A 24,430-nucleotide genomic window follows, 5' to 3' on the forward strand; every position below is an offset into this window, starting at 1 on the left:
AAACTGGAATTACAAACGGAGAGAGAGAGAGAGAGAGAGAGAAAGCGAGAGAGAGATCCAGGGGGTCTTTTTTTGCTTGCTGAGATGCCATTTTTAGTGCACAATCCCTTTATTATTAAAGCGTTTACGTCATGCTCCTAATGTGGCACAAATGATAAGACATGAAAACGTGTGATATAATAACATACTATAAATAATAAAACATATCTTCATTGGTTTTAATGTTAAGCCCTCGGTAAACGTTATGAGTCAAGGAGAATATTTTATTTCCCTAAATATCCCCCCAGGAAATTACTGAGAATTTCAATTTCATAGTGCCTGCAGACTGGCGTTATCAAACGGAAGTACGCACCAACACACACACTCACAACTTCAGTCCTACAACTTGATGAAGTTTTCCTCTAACTTAACATTCAGCGCGGAGCAGCCCCCCGTACAGCAGCATGGCTCCAAGCAACAAGTGGTGGATTTCGTGCGTCCTTTCGCTCTCTTGTCTTGCCCGTTTGGGGTCTGGCAGAAGACACGGAGAAGGTAAGCTGACTGAAAAGAATTAGTATATGTGTGCAGATTTTTATTTTAAGTCTTCTGCGCGTTCAAAGTTCGTCGGAGCTGTTGGACACCGAAAAGGAAAGTTTTCGTCACGAAAGTCGTGCGTAAAGAGGAGCTGAAGTTTGAAGCTATATATCGTCACTGCGTTAGTTTATTCTTTTTTGGACTTTGTTTTTAATATGTTATCTTGAGAAAAGTTTTAATGTCGATATAATATTAAGATTTTTTTTTTTTTTTGCTGTGATTTGGGCTTTCAAAATTAAAGCGTAAATAGTATTTTTAAACAGAATACGCGCGCCTTAAAATGACATGTTTTGACCAACTGTAAAATGGACAGCTATATCAGTTTGGTTCATAATGCCTCACACACTCAAAACAATTACATTTTATCCAGTGATTCGACTGAACTCCTGCACCGTATCCACGCCACATCTGACGCGCTACTGCGCTTGCTTTGCTGTTCTGAGAAGCCCCTTTCCGTCCTTAATAGTGAGGGGAGTTGTGGCGTCAGGCAGGGCCAAAGTCCACTCCGACGGCAGTTTCTCAGACCAGCCACGACCCACACCTGAACCGCCTGGCACTCCTCCTGTCCTGTCATGTCGCAACAACAGCCTTACAGGCAGTAATGAGGCTGTTGGGATTGGATGTCAAATACTCAACAAGCTGAGAAAGGTCTGAGTGGAGGCAGGTCTGGTCCAAAGTGCCTGAGAAACTGTAATACTCCTGCCTCTGCAACTCCTCCATCCCTGAGAGCAAATACTGAGCTGGCCTGGCCTCACTAATGAAAGCTATGTAGTTAAGAGGAAAGCCTAGAAAGGTCATTGGGAGAATGGTGGGAGATAGTGGCTGAAGGCAGCTGAGAGGTTTGGTGATGAACTTCGCTGACACTGTATGCCTTTAATGTCAGTGTCTGCCTTCTCTTATCTTTTAGTGACATACAGCAGCTTTTATTCATCATTTCCCTATATGGAAGAAACATTTACAGTCTGTGAGCAGAACTTGCACCAAAGCATGACGGCTGAGAATCTTCTTATGGAGTGAAAATGTTACATTTAGTTGTCTGTAGAAACATTCTGCAAATAAATACAATTATTGTTCAATAAATGAACACACATTGTCCCCAATGTTAAAAACAGTTTAAAACATGTATACTAAGGCAAGTTTTGTGTATTAAGAACCTACAGTTCTGGCAACTCTTTATGCTTGGTTACATTTTGGTCATCTTGGCCAGGGCCGGATTAGCCCTCTACTCAGCCGTGGGGCTAAATTGAACAGTGGGCCCCCTTTGACTCCCTGGTTCTTCTCACTCTCTCTACACAAAGTGTATGTGTATTCAGGTACAGTGCACACTGGAGACAACATGACAGTTTTTGTAGTATTTTTTCCCAGAAACCAACCACTACACATGGAATGTTGCCTACTATACTATTAATCAAAGTACCACAGAATAATTCCCATAGTCCTATACTGTAATGGCAGCAGGAAACTTTTAGTTTTGTTATTTTGCATGTGTTTCTATTGTATCATTCTATGTCTCCTCTCTAGATTATGATGTTTTTGCAGGTCTATGAATGCAGCGGGAACTCTTCCTGAGTTCTTTCTATCCTCAGTAGCAGATTGTTGAGTTTGGGTTGTGGGGTGAATAATTGGTCAGATTGCAGCTGATCAGACTAGACTGATGAATGAGAGGAGAAGCTGCTGCAGAAGTGAGTCAATGCAAACTTAGACCTTAATCAATCAACCTCAATTTCACGTTCACTGCACCTGGTATTCTGCTGCTAAGTCTGTGCCTAAAGTACACACAGTGTGGTGAAATGAATAAGCAAATGACATGTATTTATAGACAATTTAAAAAGTTACAGGATGTCACTCTACATTGTCATCATTTACACAGTTATGCACTGTGACCAGGTTCCCAGTATAAATAATAAGGCATCACATGTTTTACGTTAATTTGTTTTCAATCGTCAGTCTTTACAGGGTTGAATATTTCCATTGCCTTTTGTTAAACAAGCGTTCAACATATTTAGCATTTTTTCATCCGAGGCTCCAGATTCCCACAAGTCATCAGCTGACATGTATTGATGTTTCACATTTGTGAACACCACACGTTTTGCTTTTTGACCTTAAAGCACATGAGGACAAATACGGTTAGCTGTTTTAATATTCCAAAACAAAAACGGAGCCCCCAGGCACTATTACAAAAACGCATTACCATTAGGGAATTATAGTTCACATCCATCAGAGATATGAAGCTATAGGTAAATAAAGAGAGGCAGTGTGAGGGACTTCCATTACAGCGGCCTTCATCTGTGTTTTGTTCATAGAGGAACATTAGCTTTTACTATTTGCATATCATTTAGGTGCTCTTGAGAGGTGAAACAATAAGGGATTCACTGGGCTTCTTTGAAACTAAACATCAGGATCATCTGTGCACGGTCTTAGTAGCTTCACTAATCGTCTCATGGAGGAGTAAACATTGTGTCTCATTAATTTGTGAAGAAATTTAATTAGATGCTCACTTGCTGTTTGAAGTGGTCCTTTTATTAGGGAGCCTGAGGCCATAGGCAGAGAGGAAACTGTGCAGCATGTGCCATCTTAATTAGCATTTGCAATAAGGAGATGACTTCAGAAAAGTGCTCGCCTAAACTGTCACTAAAAACTATTTGGAGTCCATTAGGTGAACACACCTATAACTGGAAAGTGTAGACTCTTCTTTGTCTTGCCAATTAGGTGTTACCTAATGTTTTCAGCACTAACCAGTGTGCAGGCCTTTAGCTTTTTTTAATGAGAAAATGCTGCTGATTTGCCTCAACACGACTCTCACGTTGAAGGAATTTTACTGCAGCAGCAGCAGCAGCAGCAGCTCTTTCTAGGGGCGACAGCAGCATAATAATACAGACTATTAATGAATCAAACAGTAGGAAATTTTCTCAGAAAGATGCAATTCACTACCTCTGTCTGTTCTGTTTGTACATGCACGCACCCACTCCCATTTTCTATTTAAGCTTAGTCTCTGCCTTCAGTGTGTGATATTTGTTGAGTGGTTTTTCCTGTTTTCATTTATATGTTTTGTTTGTTGTGGCAACCAATTTAATTATTTCTCAGTTGGGTATTATTATGACTAACTACTGCAGTCTTTGCTGTCCTCGACTAATCCATCCTAGTGTTTACATTTAATTACAGCTGTAGACTTGAGACTTGAGCATGAGTTGCAAAAATGAGGACTAGGACTTGTCTGCTGTGAGACTCGACTTAATTTGAGACTCGAATATAATAAGATAAGGAGATTTGACACGGTGACCCATAAATATTTAAAAATACTACTGAGTTTAGCTGTTTCTTTTGGAGCTCTTCCAAACTGTCATTAATCATTAATAACATAAGAAGGATGAGTCTTTGTAACCACTATACCAGTATACACTTGTAGTGACTCAAAATTCAGATTACGGACTGGGCAGCACTCCAAAGCACACTGTGAAAATATTAATACTAATTAATGACACTGTAAATACCAACTTGTTTCAACTTAAAAATATGAATGACCTGTCAACTATGATTTAAACTGAGCTAAACTATTGCTGAAAATTTGTAGGTGTACTCTTTAATAGGTTAGACAAACTGAAGTTGAGCTAAAAACTGTTAAACTATTTTCAAAAGAGCTGCCAGTGAAGCTTGATTTGCAGTTGTGTTTTTTTCTTCCCAGTAATAAAGCTAATATAATTACCTTGAAAAGCATTGATAGACTGTAAAATAAATCTTACTTTTCAACTAACAAGTTGCGTAAGTATGTAAGGACTTGAGCCTTGACTTGAACTTGCCCTCCAAAGACTTGAGACATAAGTTGGACTTTCGTCCTTTAAAGACTTGAGACTTTATTTGAACATGACCTATGTCATGTGTTAGACTTTAACTTCTAAAGACTTGAGACTTGATTTAATATTGCCCTCTAAAGACTGGAGACATAACTTTGAATTTAGGCTCAAAAGCCTTGAGACATGAGTTGTACTTTCACCTCTAAAGACCTGAAACTTGACTTAGACTTTTGTCTCTCATGACTTGAGACATGAGTAGGATTTTTGCCTCTAACGATCTGATACATGACTTGGACTTTTTAAGACTTGAGACTTGGCTTTAACTTGTCCACCAAAGACCTGAGACATGACTTGGAGTTTCACCTTTAAAGCCCTGAGGCATGACTTGAACTTTTCAACTCTAAAGACTTTTGACATGACTTGGACTTAAGCCTTTAAAAACTTCAGATAAAACTTGGGACTTTTCACCTCTGAAGACTTGAGACATGACTTGACTTTTCTCAAAAACCACTTGAGACCTCACTTCAACATGGTCTCTAAAGACTTGAGGCAGGCCTCACCCTTTTGCCTCTAAATTATTGAAACATGAGTTGGACTTTTATCTTTTAAATACCTAAAACATGACTTGGATTTTTTTCCTCTACAGACTCGAGACATGAAATTTTGGAATTTTGTTTTTAATCTCAAGAATTCACAGGAACCTGCTCTCAAAAGACCCAAGACATAACATTGATTTTTGCCTACAAAGAGTTGAGGCTTGACCTGGACCTGACCTCTAAAGACCTGAGGCTTGACCAGCACTCACCATTGATCTACTTGTGACTTGACTTGGACTTCATCCAAAGGACTTAAAATAACTCTGAATTTAATCTAATGAAAACTTGGTATAGCACTTATTACCATCATACACTAAATAACCCCAGAACGTCTGTCTTTTGTTGAAGATTTCTAAAGAAGTTTGCTGTCTGTGCTGCACTATGCTGCATGGAATAAATAAAAATGTCCAGTAGTGGAAATGAGTTGTGTGAGTCATAATAACACCAAGAAATATATAATCTTTGCTGCAACCAAGCACATTTTGTTCCCATTAACAACAGCTGTCAAAAAGACTCTCCAATCTTAGTGAGGCTTATTTTCACCTTCCATAACAGGACAACTTGTACATCACCAAGAATCTCAGTATAGGATGTTGTTTTGAAAAGGAAACACAGACTTGACTGAATCCCACTGTGCCTGTGGCCCAGCATTGACATTCCCAGCTTGCTCCCCAACACAGCATCACTGTAAGTCACTGTACCTCTCAGGGGCAAAGGGCTGAATTCTGCTTAAGGGAACGCTTTCAGCTAGTACGCCGGTTGTCTAGTTTTCATAGGTTTGTTGTACCTGTCTTTTCTTCCCACCATCTAAATAAACACAGAGTCTATTCCCATGTAGCTTATGTATAATATATGCACAGATATGCTACATGAAGGCACACCTGAATAAGGACATCCCACAGTGGAGTGGGACTCATGGACTCATTATGACAATCAAGTTATGTAATCTAAATGACTAAGAACAACTTTTTTCTTAAAAACCATAACATGTCACAGACTTTAGAGTTCAAAAGTCCTCGCTGAATCATCTGCTGCAGAGTATAAAATAATATGACAGCAGGGATCCATGTTTAGAGCACTAGTTGACTGTGTCTTTGGGCGTGAGTGGTTGTAATGGACCAAAGCCGAGAATTCATATGGTGAGTTAGTGAACTCCAAGCAATTTTTCATAACAGTGTAATGTAAATAGTAGTCTAAAACAACATTTCAACATGTAATCTATCGTACGTAGAACATAAATGTACAGGCGACTTTGAATTGACTTGACTTTGCTCCAGGGAAATTGGTTTTGAGCATCAAACCTGTGAATCTAGTATCTTCCTTCCTGATAAAGGCTGACTACGTTGCATTATGGTGAAGGCATGTGTTGCTGTGTGAGAAAATGCCTGTCCTTTGGAGGTTGACAAGCAGGAGAGATGACAGATGTGTTCGGAGGAGCAAGGGCCACAGGTTAATATGTGTGTCCTGTGCACTGTCGCCTGTAGAGATTGGCAAAGGATACTTTTCCGGCTCTATATTTAGGGAGAAGGTACGGTCTCCTTGGTCATTTCTCCACTAACTTGACAAAATGGTTAAGTTCGCTTTTTCTCTCGCAGCTACAGCAGGGCATCCTCGATACTAAGGGCAGTTTGAGAGCAGACTCATTTCCCAAACCGACAACCGAGAAATCTCTCTGCCATCTTATTTGCTCACTGGCAAGAGGAGATAGGACAGCTCGCGGGCACTCGGCTGATCGTGATAAACCAGAGCGACTGCATACAAATGATGTAATGTTAAGATGTAATGTTAGTGTTGGAATTATATGGCTGCAAAACAAACCAATCCTTGTTATTTCTCTGCATGGAAAGTGTCTTAAACATTCATCCTTTCCATAGCTCCCATTAGTAGTATGCCAATATCATGAACTTTCCATTGAAATGTGAGCATTTAAGTAATCAAGGATGTAATTTACCGTTTAAAATGAAAAATTACACATGACAGGTTTATGAATAGACTCATGCAATGTCTTTAAAACTCCTTCAGTTCTCTCATTGAATATTCCCAATATAAAACACCTGTTAGGTTATTTTGAAGTGAGAATTTTTGGCCACCTATGAATCAACATAATTTTGTACCATCTAGCCAGTCAATATAACATGATGTGAACATATTATGTTATTCAACTCACTTTAAAGTTACATGGGCAGTGCACATTAACAGACATTTCTGTAAATGTGACAGACATTTCTGTAAATGTGACAGCAACTATAGTTTACTACAATACGAGATCGTTTGATACCAGCCGGCTATTTCACCCACCAGCGAAAGTTTATACTGGTCTGATATGGTGCAGTGTATTCTGGTAGTTCTACGTTTTCTACCTTTTGAGCAAGAGTGTCCTTTTCTCTGTTTTCTCTGGTCATGCAGCACCAATTTCAGAAGTATTTGCTTCTTTCTGTGGGATAGTTTTATGAGGACCCTCTTTATATCTGTGAAATACTTCTATAATGACATTTAAAGACTTCCTTTGACTCTGGCTGGACTTATGCCCCTTCTTTCCTATAATTTAAAAGGCTAGCATTTGTCTTTATTAATAAAAGAAACAAAAGGTGTAATTGATTATTAGGGTTTTTTTTTGTTTTGTTTTGTTTTTTAAATCATTGATCGTAGCCTTCCTGGTCATGTCATCCCCTGGAGCAAAGTTAAAGCATCAATATGGCATGCCATAGTGCCCCTGTTTTTGTTGATACAGTTTTTTTGTTCCATTGAGAAAGTAGTGCATTGTATAGCCCAAAAATGTACACAACAAAATCAGACTTTTAAATGAGATTTCAACAATAACTTCTGAAACACTGGCCACACACTACGCTTCCCATGCTAGTCGTGCACCTGTTGTAGAAAAAACATAGACTTTGACAATAAATGTTTCTTTAGTCTTTTTTATTCCTTTTGACTATGGTTTCTTTTGGTTTCTGTTTGGGTTGGAAGGATGGGGTGCTTTGGGATAATAATCCAGTGTTAACACAGATCGGGCTGATTATAGCTCTAAAACAGGACTGATTCAGCTTACGTGGATGGTGCCAAATGACGTTGTCTCAGAATTTTCCAGTTCAGCTTACCTAAATGTGTGCAAGAATTAGGGTCTCATGTTCGTTTTGCAGGTCTTGATGATGCTTGTGGTTGGCTTAGACTGTGTGGTCACTCAGTGGCATGTGGAAATTAACTAATCAGTCTGTGAACTCTCCCTCTCTTGTTTTTTAGCAACCTAGCTAGCCAGGTTGAGGTTTTAAAATGTAAACATCAGTAAATATCAATGAAAAGATGGAAAAGAATGGGATCAAGCTTAACTAGCATCCTGCTAGAATTGTACAGGCTGAAAAATAACTAAGATGACCTTTGTACCGCATCAGTTTCCAATGAGTTATCCAGAACTATAATATTCTTTGATTGACCAATACTTGGCTAAAGAGAAGGAGAGGAGCCGTGTGCTTTATGGTGAATAAGGACTGGTGTGATAGTGGCAAAGTGAGGTGTTGTCGTGTTCGTGCTGTGAATCACTGTTATACGCCCTTCAGAGGCAGCTGCAGAGCGGAGTTGCTTCCCGTTTTCGGGAGAAGTGATGATGCGGCTGTCTTGTTGATGCCACGATGTGTGGAAGCTTAAAATTATTCCTCAGACAGAAACCATTGATTATCAGAACCATCATGAAGCAGCAGCCAATAATCAAAGAAGATAGAATTCAGTTGCACCTTGGTTAACTCCATGTGAGAAATAAATGATTGATTGATTGATGATTTTTGTTCTAAATCACTCTCATTGACCTGATGAGGATGTTGAATTTAAAGGTCAGACTTCTGTTAAGGAAGATTTTCTGCTTTTCCATGATTCTTACTTTGAAAAAACAAAAAGAAATGTGGTTATGTTGGTTTGTTAAAAAAAACAGCTCATGATGCCTGTGCAACTTATTACTTATTACAGTACTTTATGGTTTTGATGATGCTGCTCAATTATTTCAGGGGCAAAAATAGACAACAGTAAGCCTTTTGTTTAAATGTCTCTTCTTCTGCCTGTGTGCACAGTGTGTTGTGTCTGTCAGGGCCTCGTGTGGACAAAGGAGTCTGCAGCAGGGGATGCATTATTAGTGTCTCTCTGTAGCGTACATGACGCTTTAATCTCTCGAATGTCGACACATAATGGGATGAATATTTCGCATGTCGCACAGGGGGTGAATGACACCAACAGGGACGCTAATTAGGGATAGTCGTGTCCTATTCCTATGACTCATTTTCTTTGGTATGTTTACAAAGATAGTGGTATCTTTTCTGAGCCTGGAAAGTTCTTGCAACTGGCTGTATGCAGATGGATAACGCTGTGCTAGTGTTTCCTGTATGAGACATTCTGACGATAATTGTAAGCTTTATTTATGGGAGAGAGTTTCAGGAAGTGATGCATCTTACAGGATGCTGAACATGTGGGAGATAACAAGTGTAAGTCAATCGGAAATTAGAAATGTACAGATGCCAAAAATGTAAATGGAAATATGTCTTAAGATATTTAATGGTGCTCAGTTTCTTGTGATACTGTAAGAGGTGGGGCCAAGATGTTGTTATATAAGTCACAAGTAACTCTGAAGTCTTTGCACTCAAGTCCCAAGTCCTAAACTTTAAATATCAAGTTAGATAATGCCATTTTTACATCGGAGTAACAGAAGTTTGTTAAAACAAGTGCAGCTGAACGTAATCTTTAAAAAGTAGTGCTGACATTGTATTGTCAAAGCATATAGTTCTATTAACCAGTACCACAACAGAAAAAAGATATTTTTCTGTCTTGTTGTATATTATATGTTAATATTGTAATTTTCAAGCATTTTTAAGTCAAAAGGCTCAAGTTCAAGTGAAATCACAATTTGTTGTTAAAGTCCAATTGGAGTTGCAAGTCCTTTAAAGTTCTGTGAAGTCTAGTCTAAAGTTACTAAATTTGTGACTTGAGCCTAATTCAAATCCAAGTCATGTGACTCTTGTCCACACCTCTAATTATTGTGTCATTTTTTTTTAAATGTATTGAGCAAGGAGTGTAAGATATTGCAAAGAAAATTTCAAGGTCAGCAAAATTAGCAAATTTTAGTAGTACTGCCACAAATATCAGGCCAATATGTTGTAATATAACAGAGCAGAAAGAAAACTACCCCTCATTGTGAGAAGGTTTGGAGACTAATTGTAAACTTTGCACTCAACCATGGCAGCTTATCCCAGTGATGTGGACAAAAGGTTTTAAAGAAAGCAGGAAACTAAGTCTGAACTTGTTGAGGAAGCACTTGAATGAAATACATGATGAAAGAGTGATGACTTTCTCTTCACTCTATGCCAGTTCAGACAAGGCATTTGTGGACAGTGTGTGTGCGCTCTCCTTAAGTGCTTGGTGTTGATTGTCATTGAAGTTGAGACTACTTCACTTCTACACTCCAAAGCTGCTCAGAATAAGTGCAGGTAAGATTGAGATAATATCCACTTTACAGTGAAGGATAGAGATACCGGCTGTCGTGGCTGCGTGTAATGTGTTGGTATCAGCTTTTGTTTACTGTCAACTCTACAATGTATAACCTAAAGAACATGCAAGTGCAGAGCTGTGTCAGGTTCAATGCAAGTCCATCAAAATTAAACAAGGCTGCACAAGTCTTTCCCACAATGCTATGCTTTATTCACCAAATCTTTTCAGCTATCTTGCCCTCATAAGGGTGGTATTATTACCTGCACAACCTTTAAACAAACGAACATTAACAAGATTCAACAAAAGAAAACAGGAAAAATGAAAACCATGTCATTAAGTTCTTTCTCTGACAGTTTTCCAGCAGTTATACGTAAAAATAGTGCTGCTGCCTTATAATTCAAAAATGGTTATATGTATAACATTGTGTGACTCTCTGACCATGACCATTGGAGCATAAAAATAAAACATTTTATTATTGGAAATGCTGTATATTAAAATGCAAACTGAGATGTGCAAAAATGATAATTGGGTATGGGCATATTTAGGTTTCTGAGCAAGTGGAATCTTAAAATATCCCAAATAATGGAATGGAAATTTGTATCTGAACACCATGTTTTTTACAGAATGACACAATGCTGTATCATCTGTCTGCTACACAATAAAGTTCATCAGGGATGATGTTTTTTTTGTTTTTTTTTTCTTTGGGCCAACAAGGATGTTAGCATCGCCATGGTTTACTTTTAAAAACGCCTGTTGGATTTCCCCATTGGAATCTGGATTATTGCAGAAAGTAAGCTTTGTGGCAGTACTCGGCCTACATGTTTTGTTCAACAAGATAATCTTCATAAATGAACACAACTTTTAGAATCTTTGAAGCCTAAATGCAATAACCAGAAGTAAAAAAGATAAGATCAGGCTATTAAAAAAAGCTACACCACCCTGTGACCTAACATGTTTTGCGTGATGATATTCTGAACTCTCATTTAGCCACTTTGGCAACCCACATTTTTTTAGACCTAAAACCTTAAACGTTCATGAGTGGAGCGGCCTATTTACTGACATATGTTATGTCATAGAATAAAACATAAAGGTCTCTTAAGCCTGTGTTAATCACAGACCTTATTTTTAGTATCTGACAGGCTTCAAAATGGGAGTCAACAAACCAACAAGTGACATCACAGTAATATCTTCCATTATTTTGCAGTCTATGCTTACATGCATGCTGACTACATGATGACCATGCTTATTATGGTCATCAAAACCATAACGTACTATATATAAGTTGCACAGGCATCATGAGCTGATTTTTTAATAAACCACCATAACCACATTTCTTTTCATTTTTTCAAAGTAAGTAAGTAAGCTACCAACACACTGTTTCTGCCTGTGTGTTTTCCTTCAGGTTGGCCTTTACTGAACCTAGAACTCATACATTTCCAGGCCATTTCCACTTTCTTCTCTATATGTTTATGAAGGAAATTCATGAGTTGCAACATTTTCAACTGGTGCTGTTGCATCTTCTTGTCAATTCGTGCCATCCCAGGAGAATTCGTGTCTAATCATGGCTCTCCATAGACTCTATGTCACCCTCCCCCTGTGAGATTGGCTTTGTGTTCTTTCACAGTTTAGTAAATCAAGAAATGACTTCCAGTTTTAGGGTTAAAATGGCTGCTTGCGCCAGTTAAGAGTGCCATTTTCTTGTCTGTCCAACTGGTGACTTTTGAGAGAAATTGCAGACATACTTCAGTGAAATTTTTTGTGTTGAGGCATCTACAATAATGATAGGGACACAGTGACAAGATGCTTTCAAACTAAACTTTCAGTTAAAAATCACCAATTTCCAGTATGGGACACTTTCCCCTTTTCCCCCTTTTCTGTGCCATTGGAATGATAACCTGCATTACAGGAAAAGACTGCTTTATTGATCCCCTCATCTAATCAAGAGTGCATCTACAGTACAATCAGTCGAGGATGACATTTGCACAGATGGGGAATGAGCCACTTGCTCTTGCTTTCTGTCTGTCCCATTGATTAAGCTGCTTAATCACATCCACATCAAAAGAGAGGAGGCATAGAAACAAACATTCATGGCTGCAGCCTGTAGAGTCCCTTGAAGGTCTGTTAGGTGCTTGACAAATAGCAGCTTCATTGTATGCAGAGTATCGAAGATGCATTTAGAAAAACGAGTTTTAGCTTGGCTACTCAAGCTGGACAAAATAGTAAATTACCAACCTGTGATGTGCAATACAACAGGTTATTATTTTCATGTGGTAAGAGCTCTTAGTGGTTGTTCGGCATCCTGCGGCGTGCTTTATGCTGTTGGAATTATCGACTTGCTCAAGTCTTTTTCTGATTTTCTGGGAGCAAAAAGCATGCTCTGAAAACACTGCTTCTACTCATCACAGGGTATAATAGTCAAGATAGGGAATCATCTTAAATTCATGATATTGCACTGGAATAACTCAATATCACAGTATTACACTGTACTGCATTGATCGCAATATGGATGTCTCAAAATTAAAGTTTCCAATGAATTGTGATCACAAAATAAAATCCTAAAGAAGACAAGATTATGCAGATGTGCGTCATTCAAAGACCAATGACCGAATTGCACCTTCCCATGTATGTTACATCTCTTGTGGGTCAAAACTACAAAAGCTGTGAGTGGCAGTAAGGGAACTGTGTAGTATGAACAGTTACCTGCTCGTAAAACATTAATGGGCCCTGACTTTGAGCTAAGCAGCTATAATTATTCATATATTGCTATGGTATGGGCCCATTACTTAGACCAAAAAATAATATGCTGTTGGCCTCAGGGGTAGTGCGATATGTCTTTAATGCCACTTGAGAATGTACTTGTTTGAAGTGGCGGTTGATGTGTGTTTATAGGCTTATATACTCATTCATCATGCTTTTGTCAGTGTTATATGTTTACCTACATGGCTTCTAATTAGAGCTCATCTACAGTTGCATGAGGCCAATAAAGGTTTCCCTCACAGGGGCAATAAATAGTGTGAGAGCCAGAATGATCGAGCGTAATTTTTACATTATGCACTGCAATAATGATTTTGCAATTAGACAATTATTTTCACTTAAGCTGAACTGTCTAACAGGCTCTTGTAACAGCAGGAACTACATTTAATAAACAGCAATTCACATTTATTTACATTAAATGCAAAAGACATGGGACTGGTTGTCACATAGCAAATAAATCAGTTTGAACTTGTGGGTTTGCATGTTGGATGAGAAAAACCTGTGTGCTCCAACCTGCATCTGATCCCTGATGAGATACAAGGAGGAGAGCCACCTGCAATGCTTTAAGCTTGGCTGGTCCCTCGTTTTTTGGCCCTGTGTGTGAGACAAATGGTGATATTGGCAAGATGCCAGTTTATGTTCTTTGCCATTTTTAGCTGGGATTTTCTTCTCTCTTGTTTTCTACTGTGGTTTAGATGATCTAAACTCAGCTGTTTCCCTTGACAAGGAGATTAAAAGCATAGTTTCAATTTTTTGAAGTGGGCTTTATAGAAATACTTATCCATTGATAGTGTATTGGAAACAGTAGATGTCAGTTAGCATGCCTTCAGTTTGGAGAAGCAGGCTGAAGTCCGACATCAAAGCTCAGCAAACTATTTAAGATCTCCCAAAAAGGACACACCCAGAAAACTATCAACCACAAGATAATGCACGAGTTTTATCACAGCAACTCAGAGTGACCAAACAAAAACTATCCATTTCAAACAAAAAAGAAATCCCAACCAAGCTGCTGTGCAAAGTACAAACACTAGGAAAAAAACAAGGTGTTGAGGCACCCCAACCCAGACCTGCTCACCAAGATAGCTAACTAATCTTCGTAGTGTTCAGTGGCCTGCTGAGGCAACGTTAAATGCTGAACTCAGTGCATCACTTAAGACCACAATTGTCGCAAGCCGTAAAACACTGAACCATGCCCCTACCACCACAAAACAAAGTGTCAGGTAGGATTGGACAGTATGTAGTATTTCATACCTTCCTGAAATTTCAACACCCCCCCACCACACACACACACACACACACACACTCCACCACTGACCCAAAATGATCATAAAAGACACTTTTAAAACTATCAAATCCATGGGATTTATTAACAAAAACATGAAAATAACACTACAGATTCCAGGCAGATAGAAGGCAAGATCTGCAGTCCCAAGAAGCAGAGGCCTCTTTCTCCTCTGCTGCTGAAACAGGAGCTCTGAAGCGGCTCCTTCCCAGACCAGGTGCACCTCGTCAAGCAGTGTACCTCATTATGTGATGCAGCACACCTGAACAGAGCTGCAGGAGAGCAAAGGGACAACATCACAGAACACAGAAACAACCTGTTTAAATGAGTCCTATATTTAGGATATTTTCACAGCTTTACCTTAATCTTTACCTTAATGTCAGAGAGTGATTTCCAATCAAAAAATGAGGCCTTTGTGGCACTCTATTCAGAGCCAGACTCCATTAAGAGAAGTTATTTATTAGTCAGTTGTTTAACATTGCTTAACACATGAGCTGGTCCACTGCTACCTTGAAAATTTATGTTGTTGTGTGACTTTGGCATTTAAAATGATTAGTTTGGATTTACCAAAGTCACACAATAACACAAACTAATTGACCAAGGAGGTAGGCATGGGCAGTATCACGTTATTAATAGCAGTATAATTTTAAATAGAATACGGACCCTCATTTTTCTATTAACTTCATACTGGAAAGGCTTTTTTGAGGATGCTTTGCATGCTGTGTGCATCATGTGCCACTGGGGGTCAGTGTGGTGCAAACAGGCAGCTGAGCTGACTATGAGTGTTGAAGAGAACAAGACCGTAAGCAGCTGGTGTCGCTGCAGAGAGAGAGAGCAGGGAAAACATCTTATTTTTCACATTTAACTCTGTGATTTAAGTGATTATTTTGACCAAACCAGAGTTGCTGATTGTTGAAACAGTGGAATAACTAACTAAATGACTAACAGGACTGACCAACACGGTTTTGGTGAGTTTTATCTTGTTTATATCGAGTTTGAATGAAGTGTGTTTGAAGATTAAATGAGCTAACGAGGCAATTAAGCTAGCCTTAGTTTGGTAAAAGAGGGAAACGTGAATTCAGAAGGTGTCTGGTTGTCCTTTTCTGCTTAACAAGGAAAATAGGAGTAAGAATACTACCTTTTGTTGACATCTCATTGTATTGTGTGTTGAGTTGACTGGGGCGTATATACCATATACATCGGTGAAATTCCAGGAAGGTATGACCGTATGATAGTAAGTATGAAGTATGTCTAGATACTGCTCAAGCCTACAAGGCAGCAGCAGACCAGCAGTTCCAGTGTTAAGCGACCTAAAACTACTGTTTTTTGGGCTTTGACAAGAGCACAGATGGAAACTGAAGCACGTAACAGCCTCTCCTTCGAAATGGCTGTCTGATCGAAAGGTAAAGTGGTGAAAACAATCGCAATATAGTGTTTCAGTGTTGGACTCCAGCCTGGGGGCAACTGACTGAATGTTTACTGCATGTAATTAACTGACTAATAACCCACTTCAAAAATTCTGAACTTTCCCTTTAAATCAAGTCTCACAAGCTCAACTATCTGAAACAATGAAATCATTTTGGACATGAGAAAGGGAAAGAAACCTGAGAAGCAGTCTGCATATGAAAAGCGATCCGGATCCACTCACAAGTGGGTTTCATTGGGGCTTCGTAAACCTCGTGAGAAAACAAGTGAAACATTTCAGAAACTGTCATAGATTTGTACTGCCTAGGTGTTTAAGGAAGTTGTTACAAAATTCTGTCCCCCTTTACTTAACAGCCTTCCTGTCCAGGGACTGAATCACACTGTGACTCTTCTGTCTACTCTTTCATCTATTCCTTGTAACTCTCTTTTGTATCATTTAAATAGGTCTAGCTTTTGGGGACCAGCGTTATGATAATATATTCAACTGGCCTACATTTCAGAATGTGCTAATTATTTTTTTACCACCAAAATGTACATGTTATTTAAAAAAATTATAATATACCAGAAAGAACTTGTTTCTGGTGTTAAAGTTCAAATTAGATCCTGGTATTGAATGCAGGGAGCTGTGTAGCCTTTAGCTTACCAATAGGCAGCTGCTCACAAATTGTTACTCTCCCATTGTGTGAGACTTAAATTACGTGGTTGCATTAAATTCCCATAACTAAAGGTGTTATGAGCTTCTGTTTCACTTTAGGCAGTTACAAAAATCTAATCTCATTCAAATATGCCTTTGTTCTCTGAATTGAAAGCCCTTAGATTTTTACAGTCTTGAACATTTCCACAGATTCCAACACCTCCATTCTTGTGAATCTGTTATTGCGAGTGATGTGATGAATAATTCACCGGGTGTTTTGTAATTGGGACTCCTTCAATTTGGCAGATGGTGCCTTGGTGCTTTCTCCCCTACAGGCTTGTGCAACTTATGGCAAACTTATGCCCACATCATTGTCCGCCATATGCTCCTTTTGGACTGAGAAGTGGCCAGACACCAGTTTTGCTCCGACAGATGCACGCTTGATTTCCTGCAAAGGCATGACCAGGTTTGAAGATGTCTGTCATCAACCTGCAGTAATCATATTCACACCCTCCCCCTATCAGAGCGCTACCCAGAAAACCCTATTTGTCCAATTGATTGGCTCAGAACCAGCTGAGACGGACTCTAATTGGCATTGGGCGGGATTGTTCAGTTCGGCAGACTTTGCAAATGTCAGAGCGCGGATTTGGCAGAATCACTGAAGCGAGAGGGATTTCTGGTTCCCACTATTGTTTTGTTATCGAGACCAAGTGGGAAACAGGTAGGGGCTCAACTTAGATATTGCCAGGAAAAGATAATGCCATTGCAGAGGGGGAGTGTGGAGATTTACACCACTGAGCTGACATTGGAGAAAAGTCGGTTGATAAAAACACAGGCTAGATATGTGGGAGAGGGTTAAAGCTACGAAAAGGCAGACAGAAAGTTTGATTTTTTTGCTTTGTTATCTGTCCAGAGTCCCCTGCTTGAAAGAGAGAGTAAAAAAAGAACACCTTCAGATATTGTGAGGTAGAAAAGGCAAGCTGAGATGAATGGTAAATCTGCTTGGCAGGGACAAATGGGTCTACAAAAGCTATCGAGTTGTGGAGCGACAATTAAGTAGCTCATTGCCTCTCTCCTCCCTCAACACCTGCTTTACCAACACACAGGCTCTGATTAAAAATGTATGGGTCTCACAAGCCTTTCGGATAATTAAGAAGGTTTCCCTGCAGTGCAGCTGGTAAGAACAAAGGAGAAAGCGTGGTTGCAATCTTTTAGCAACACCACATTCAATAACAGCAATAGCTTGCACAGAGTAAAAAGATTTTGCACGGTCTTTCATGTAACTGTACCATGAGTGCAAACTTTCCACTTGGGCGTCTCCAGCAACAATCAAATCACAGATCCTGGTGGAGTTTTTGTTGTGCTCTATGCACTGAGCTACACAGGACCAGGCCTGTTTGCTGCCCAAATACAAGTAGGTTCAATACTCACTCAGCCTCCAGGGTAGCCCCCAGTCTGTTTCCCCGACCACACAATGTGAGCTCTCAAAGCTTTTATTGTTCGAAGAAATGGAAACAGATTTCTCCTGGAGGCACGAACTTGTCCGTGTTTCAGTGGGATTCCTTTGATGTGCTGAATAAGTGCTTTGGAAGGTGCTTGAAGCCCACTTTGATCTCCCAACATGAAGCGCCATAGGAAGTGCTCTCACTGTCTGCAAGATCGCTGAAGGAATGAGGTGATCCCTCTGTAGCTGCTCAAAGGCCAAAGTCTATGGCCTTAATGAGCTGCATTTGAAGTGATTTGCAGGATTATTGCCATTGTTTCAAGCTTTCCTGTACAACCTCTTTCTCATGTTCACTATTATTTTGCTGATCTTCTTTTTTTGTTCTTGGTAGTCTCATAGTCATGCTAATTAGATATCAATCTGCAGACTTGATTGAAATGTTGTGAGTGGAGCTCTGCTCATCCATTATGACAGACGTTCTCATCATAATATCAGAAGAGAACTTTTTAAAAGCAGTAGTGTAAAACATTGTGCAACACTGCCTTGCAACCAGGCCACTGCTTGCTTGAGCAGCGCATGATGGCAACCTCCCTGAACCGTTTCGGCTTGCACGCTTGTTGTGGCAGTGTTGCTGCTTTAGCGCTGCTGCACAGCCTGCCTGTTGTTATAACTACTCTATTTCCAAATTAAAAGCACATACTCCACTCATCTATGAAGCTGTGCAAGCTGTTGCATTGTCAACTATATGGTCATGCAAATGAAGACCTGGGCATTGGTCAGCTGAGGGGTGCTAGGTGAGCTAGCAGTAGATAGGTAGCACGCTCTATTCTGTGCAGTGATACGGTTGGCCTCAAAACAAGGTCTGTTCAGTCTGTCATCAGTCTCAGACAGATAGCCAGCAGGTAGCTCAGCAGTGTAGGCTAAAGGGTTGGGAGGTAGGTTAGCATTTTCTGTCTGGTTATTGACAGCCTGTGGCGGACAGTAATGAAGTATATTTACTATTATTACTATTATTTATAGTTTTTAAGTTGTTTTTTTTTTAACTTATTTCTTTGACTCTACCACATTTTAAAGACAAATATTGAACTTTTGACTCCACCACATTTCTATGAAGGCTCTTGTTTCTTGTAATTGCAACTTACTCTTGTTGCATTGAGGTCAGCTAATGATTTCTTTTTCTTTTCTGAAGTGCAAAAGTCCTGTTACCGTGACCAAGCAGTTCTGCGTGTGATTTGTTTGTCAGACAGGTGTTCCCATACCTCTACCTCGTGCATGTGGTACTTAGATTGGGCAGCTCATCTGTAGAGACAAGTAGAGGAGAAGTCATCAGCAGGCGGTTTTATTTGCATGCAGTGTTAGTAGCGGGTGCAGCAGCAGATGGAGATCCCCTTCCAGATCACCCATGGCCATAACTCAAGTCCATGTTTGAAGTTTTCTAAAGTGAAAAATGATTCGTATTTGCATTCATTTTAACCGATTGCTCTGTTCATCTTCATCACTTCATCACCGCCTGCAAGATTTTTCATTCTTCTGGTTCTACAAGCAAGTCATTGCATTCAGTGGGTTGTTAAAGAGTTATTATGTAAATGTATTGCAGCAGTATACAACAATGCATTGAAAATGAATGTTTTCTTCACAACTTTAACTCAAGCAATAATTTAACTTAACAACTTTCTCTTGTAATTGAGTAATATTTGACTAGTGTCTATACTTTGACTCAAGCACTAGAGTTGCAGGTTTTTGCGCTGTTGGCAGTGGTGGACAAAGTCAGCAAATAAATTTGCAAGCTTATTTCAAACTGGCCTTAGTTAGTCTTTCAAGTATTACAACAATCACCAATTCGGTCAAAATATAATACATTGTACCGCTGTCTCTGCCATTGCTCTGACTGCTGAGCATTATCATCATTCTTTGAAAGGCAGATCATTCAATTAGTAAAAAGAAATGCCTAAAGTTTAATCAAAAACTGCCCCCCAGAAAAAAAGACAATCTACTAAGCCAATCACCAATCAATGTATCACACAATGGTTCGTATGATATCCTAAAGGTTATTGTCCCATAAAAAATGATATATCCTTAATGTAAAGTTATGTAATTGACATAAAGATACAGAGATTAGCTTTAGGCCAAGTTACTGTGGTTAGGCTCAGAAAAAGAAACATGGTGAGGCTTTATCTTAAAATGACTCAGAGTTCAGTCAAAGTTCGTACAATTCTGAACACCCGGCTCCGTCATTCAGTCTTGTCAGTCACATAATTGACACACTCTCCTGTCACACTTTTGGAAACAGTCAAGGAAATCAAGGGAAGATTTTCTCTGACAGTTCACATTTCTCAGACTTCCTTTGTGGCCTTGCCATCTTCTTACATGACACATGGTGACACCAGATTTTTTGGACACTTAACAGGTGAAAATATGTGCAGCAGAGACACTTGGTGGGATGTTTAATTTTCTCTGCTGTAACATTAACAAGCATAAAACTGGACGCACTTTGGTGTTGACTTATTCCAGCAGACACACAGTTGCGATATGAACAAATAAAAAGTAGTGGGCAACATTGAGGCTATAAATAACCCATAATGCAGCACTTTTTAAAATTGGCTCGCATTGTACTTTCTCCATTAAAAGAGAACATCTGAACACATAAATGTCGAGAGCTTGAATTTAATAAAAGCACCACTTTTCCAAACTTTACGTAAAAAACAAACAAAATGTTGTGTTCTTTGGGCCATTACAGTAAGCCCCAAAAAGAAAATGACAGCCCTGAAAGAAACATAAAACACATGCTCACACACAACGCGCAGAAACAAATATATATAATGAGAGGAGCATCATTTGTTCTGAGCTGAGCTGTAAAACGTTGGGACAGGCTGTGACTCACCCTCAGCCCTTTGTCCACTGGCCTCAGGGCACGGCTCTGATATACTCTGACAGCATTTCTTACATTACAGGCCTATCTGCTCTTGCACGGTTGATGCACCCTTTTTTGGGTCTCCGCCAAAGCACACGCACACTGTGTTAAGCGAATGTTGCAATCCAACGTCTTTTTTATTTCACGGAATTTGTACTCGATGCTTCATGAACCGTTTAACGTAGTGACTCATTAAAGACATGAGTGTTCCAGTGGTGACTAACTTGACTGTTTATGTTTGCATTTTACACAGAGATAAATGAGGTTCATCTATTTTTGAAGCAATGTTCACTTCAGCTATTTTTCCAGTTTCAGTGACATAACCACATGCATATGTCTCTTGTGTCATGAGTCATGAGTGGCAATGGCAATCTTTTTACCTTATTTCACCCTTTGAAAATAACCGTGATGACCTCAGATGAACCTTTTGTTAAAGATTTGTTAAAAGAATTGTGATAAATTGTGAGATTGAACTTTTTTCTGTCTTTTTTTTTCTTGGTCCAACACACATAGACTGGACAAAATTTCCAATGCAACACTTGTTTTGCTCCTATTTTTCACCAGTCTAAGTTAAAGATCTAAAACTTTTTCATGCACTTAATATATATTTTTTCTCAAATTTTGGTGGCAAATTTGTTAAAATCCATGTCAGTGAGCACTTCTCCTTTTGCAAGTTAATCTATCAACTTGACAGGTGTGGCATATCAACATGCTGATTAAACAGTCATTACCACACAGGTGTGCCGTGGGATGGTCAGCTAAATTCTTAAGTTCATAAAACCTAAAAACCGCCAAGAGGTAAAAAATGCTACATGACTTTTTGATTAGGAAGTTGCAGCATTCACTCAGTCATGAATTATAGCGCTATAAGCGTTGGACCTGCTGTTGTGCTCCAGCCGAAAAACTGCATATAAATAGATGTTAAAATAAAGTGACGTACACTTAGACACAGTCACGCAGCACAAGGGACCTGCTTTCTCTGAAACTGTACCTACTGATCAGCTTGGTAATACACATCCTGAAGTGACTGTCACTGAATGCGCAGCCATCGGATACTATCAGGGCCAAGTCGCAGATAATGATAGTTTGTAAAACGTTCTGCAGGCACCAATTAATCGGCCAAACCAATAAATCTGCATAACCTAAAAACTGAAACCTACTTTAATGAGTACAGATCAGAATTTTGTATTCTTTTCAGATACTTGCACTGTTTTCTTCTCATTCCACTTCTGTTCTCATTATTTTCTCTTTATTGCTTCTGTTGATGCTGAAGTGTCTGAATGTGGTTGTTGTTTACACTTATTAAACTTTGTCAGCAAAGTTTTAAGCATACCTTGTACTTTTCCTGCTGTTTCTCACTAAGTTTCCTTCTTGACACTTTTCCATGCTGTGCAGTTGAGTTGGATACTGTTAAGAAAGCACTGAGACAACTTTCTCTCGTTGAGTGCAAAGTCATATATAGTTAGGGCTGCAGATGACAGAACCACTGGGAGCTGTCAAGACTTTGGCATTGCTCTGCTCTTTCTCAGTGTGTCTGTCTACATCAGTCTCACTTTCTCCAGCTGTTTTATTAGTACATCACACCTTCCCGTCGTCCTGTTAACAGTGTGTGCGCTTTGGTGTTTTATCTTTTGCTGAGTCATCAATAATGGGCTGTGTTTTGTTGTTTGCTACTGCATGGTTGCTGTACAGTTTGAACTCAAGTCCCCTTTGCTAAAATACCTAGATATGGAGATACACGATAATCCGCTGGTTTATTAAACAAGCTGAGAATGGGCCTCAAAGCGACTCAACCTGCCCATCTTGGGAATTACAGAGGTGCTTGGCACAGCGCACATGTTGAGCAACTCAGATCTTTATCCAAACGTGTGTGTGTGTGCAAATCTTGGCTGAGCTGAGCCCGCCGGCAATACCCAGAAGGCTAGCTGCCAACGGAAATTTGATGCATCTAAAATCTGTTTCCCTTTTCTGCATGGACTGTGTTTCAAGGAGCTGGCTGATTTTTTTTGGTCACCTTCCAAGGGTTTTGCTGATGCATTGTGCGAGTAGGACTATATTTATTTACCTTCTGTTCAACAACATGGAGGATTCCTGATGACAGATCTGGAGCTTTGGATGGATTTGTGGATTGCTTGGAAAAGTTGTTTGCATTTAGAGCTGTTGCAAGCAGTGTGCAAATCTGTTTTTTTGTTTTGTTTTTTTTAAACCCAGTTTACTTTAAATGTTAATGTCTTGTCTGCAAACTGCTGTCTGCTGTCTGGTCTGCAAAAAGACTTGTTATTGCACAAGTGCTTCCTAAAGTCATTTTCTAACAAATGCTGGCCTGTAGTACAACTGTTCTGCATTAAATGGGGACAAACAAAAAACAGAAACTCACTAATTATTCATGCTTTTCATTCCTTTTGTTTTAATGTTTAATCATCATGTAGCTTTTAGCACTTCTATCTGTGTTACTATGAAACTGCATCATGCAACTCGAATTGGAAGTGGAACTATGTGTTTTAAAGCTAACATGATACAAAGGCTGCCACATTATCCAAAAATTCACTACAAAATCACGGTATTTAAATAAAGCTGATCCTCAAATAATAGCTGGGGTGAGGCCAGCCAAAAACTTTTCCATATCTGATCTCAACCATGTTTAGAGGTTGTTTGAAAAGGCTTGATCCCTATCAGATTTCTAAAAATGCCTCTTAATCTGAAAACTCTGGCAGCTCAAACCGGGTATCAAAGTGTCTTTGAACTTAACACACAAAGATAATGTCAAACTCAGTGACAGACATGTTGTGCAGATCAATATTGCTTCCAGAAGAGAGCTAAAGAGGACAACACGAAGAGCAAGTTTGTGGTAAAATGCCAAAATAAATAGTTTGGATGGTGCTGTGATAGACCTGTATTTCTCATGCTTCCATATTGGAAAGCTGCATCAAGCCTGCAACATTGCAGACAGATCAGTGATGTCTGGACATACAGATCTGATCTTAGTACTTTAATAACAGTATACTGGCTTCAGCAGGAACTGTCTTCAAAATCTGATTTGAGAAACAAGGCTGGTTTGCCTGCAGTTTGAACGTAGCGTAATTGAGGCTACAGTGAAAACATTATAGCTTGCATGGTTAATTTATTATGCTAAAATCTGCACTTCCACACCGTCCAGGCAAAAAGGCAAAATACTGATTGACATGGACATTGTACTTAATTTATCAAGTTAAAAGGATGACATGATGGACGTTTTAAGTTTGCATTAACTAGGCAGCAGGGGGTAATCAGAAATAAAGGCTTGTGTGTAATTATAAGTTATATGTTTACTCACCAAAACAACCAACTCACCACCATCCAGCAACAAAATCCACCATACCAAGTTAAATCAGTACCAAATAAAATGAAAAACAAAAACAAAAAACTTTTTGCACAATCTCCAGTTTGGTACTTTTGAATACAATTATAGCTACCATTATAGGTTCACTCACAACAGCTGTAGAATGACCCATGGTGCTGCTGATCGATCATTGCAAGTCTGTTCAGCTTCCTCCGTATTACATTTCATTAAAAAC

At 39.3% G+C, this 24,430-nt stretch overlaps 1 protein-coding gene across 1 annotated transcript in view; it reads left to right on the top strand.

Moving 5' to 3' along the window:
* Nucleotides 1-398: 398 nt before the first annotated feature.
* Nucleotides 399-24,430, top strand: part of LOC121949318 (tissue factor pathway inhibitor-like) — a 50,823-nt gene continuing 26,791 nt past the window's right edge. The window contains exon 1 of the mRNA XM_042494980.1: nucleotides 399-531. Within this exon, the coding sequence (XP_042350914.1) occupies nucleotides 444-531 (88 nt within the window). The 5' untranslated portion in view covers nucleotides 399-443. The remainder of the gene's footprint in view (nucleotides 532-24,430) is intronic.

Source organism: Plectropomus leopardus, chromosome 10, assembly GCF_008729295.1.
Source record: "Plectropomus leopardus isolate mb chromosome 10, YSFRI_Pleo_2.0, whole genome shotgun sequence".
Classification (NCBI taxonomy): domain Eukaryota; kingdom Metazoa; phylum Chordata; class Actinopteri; order Perciformes; family Serranidae; genus Plectropomus; species Plectropomus leopardus.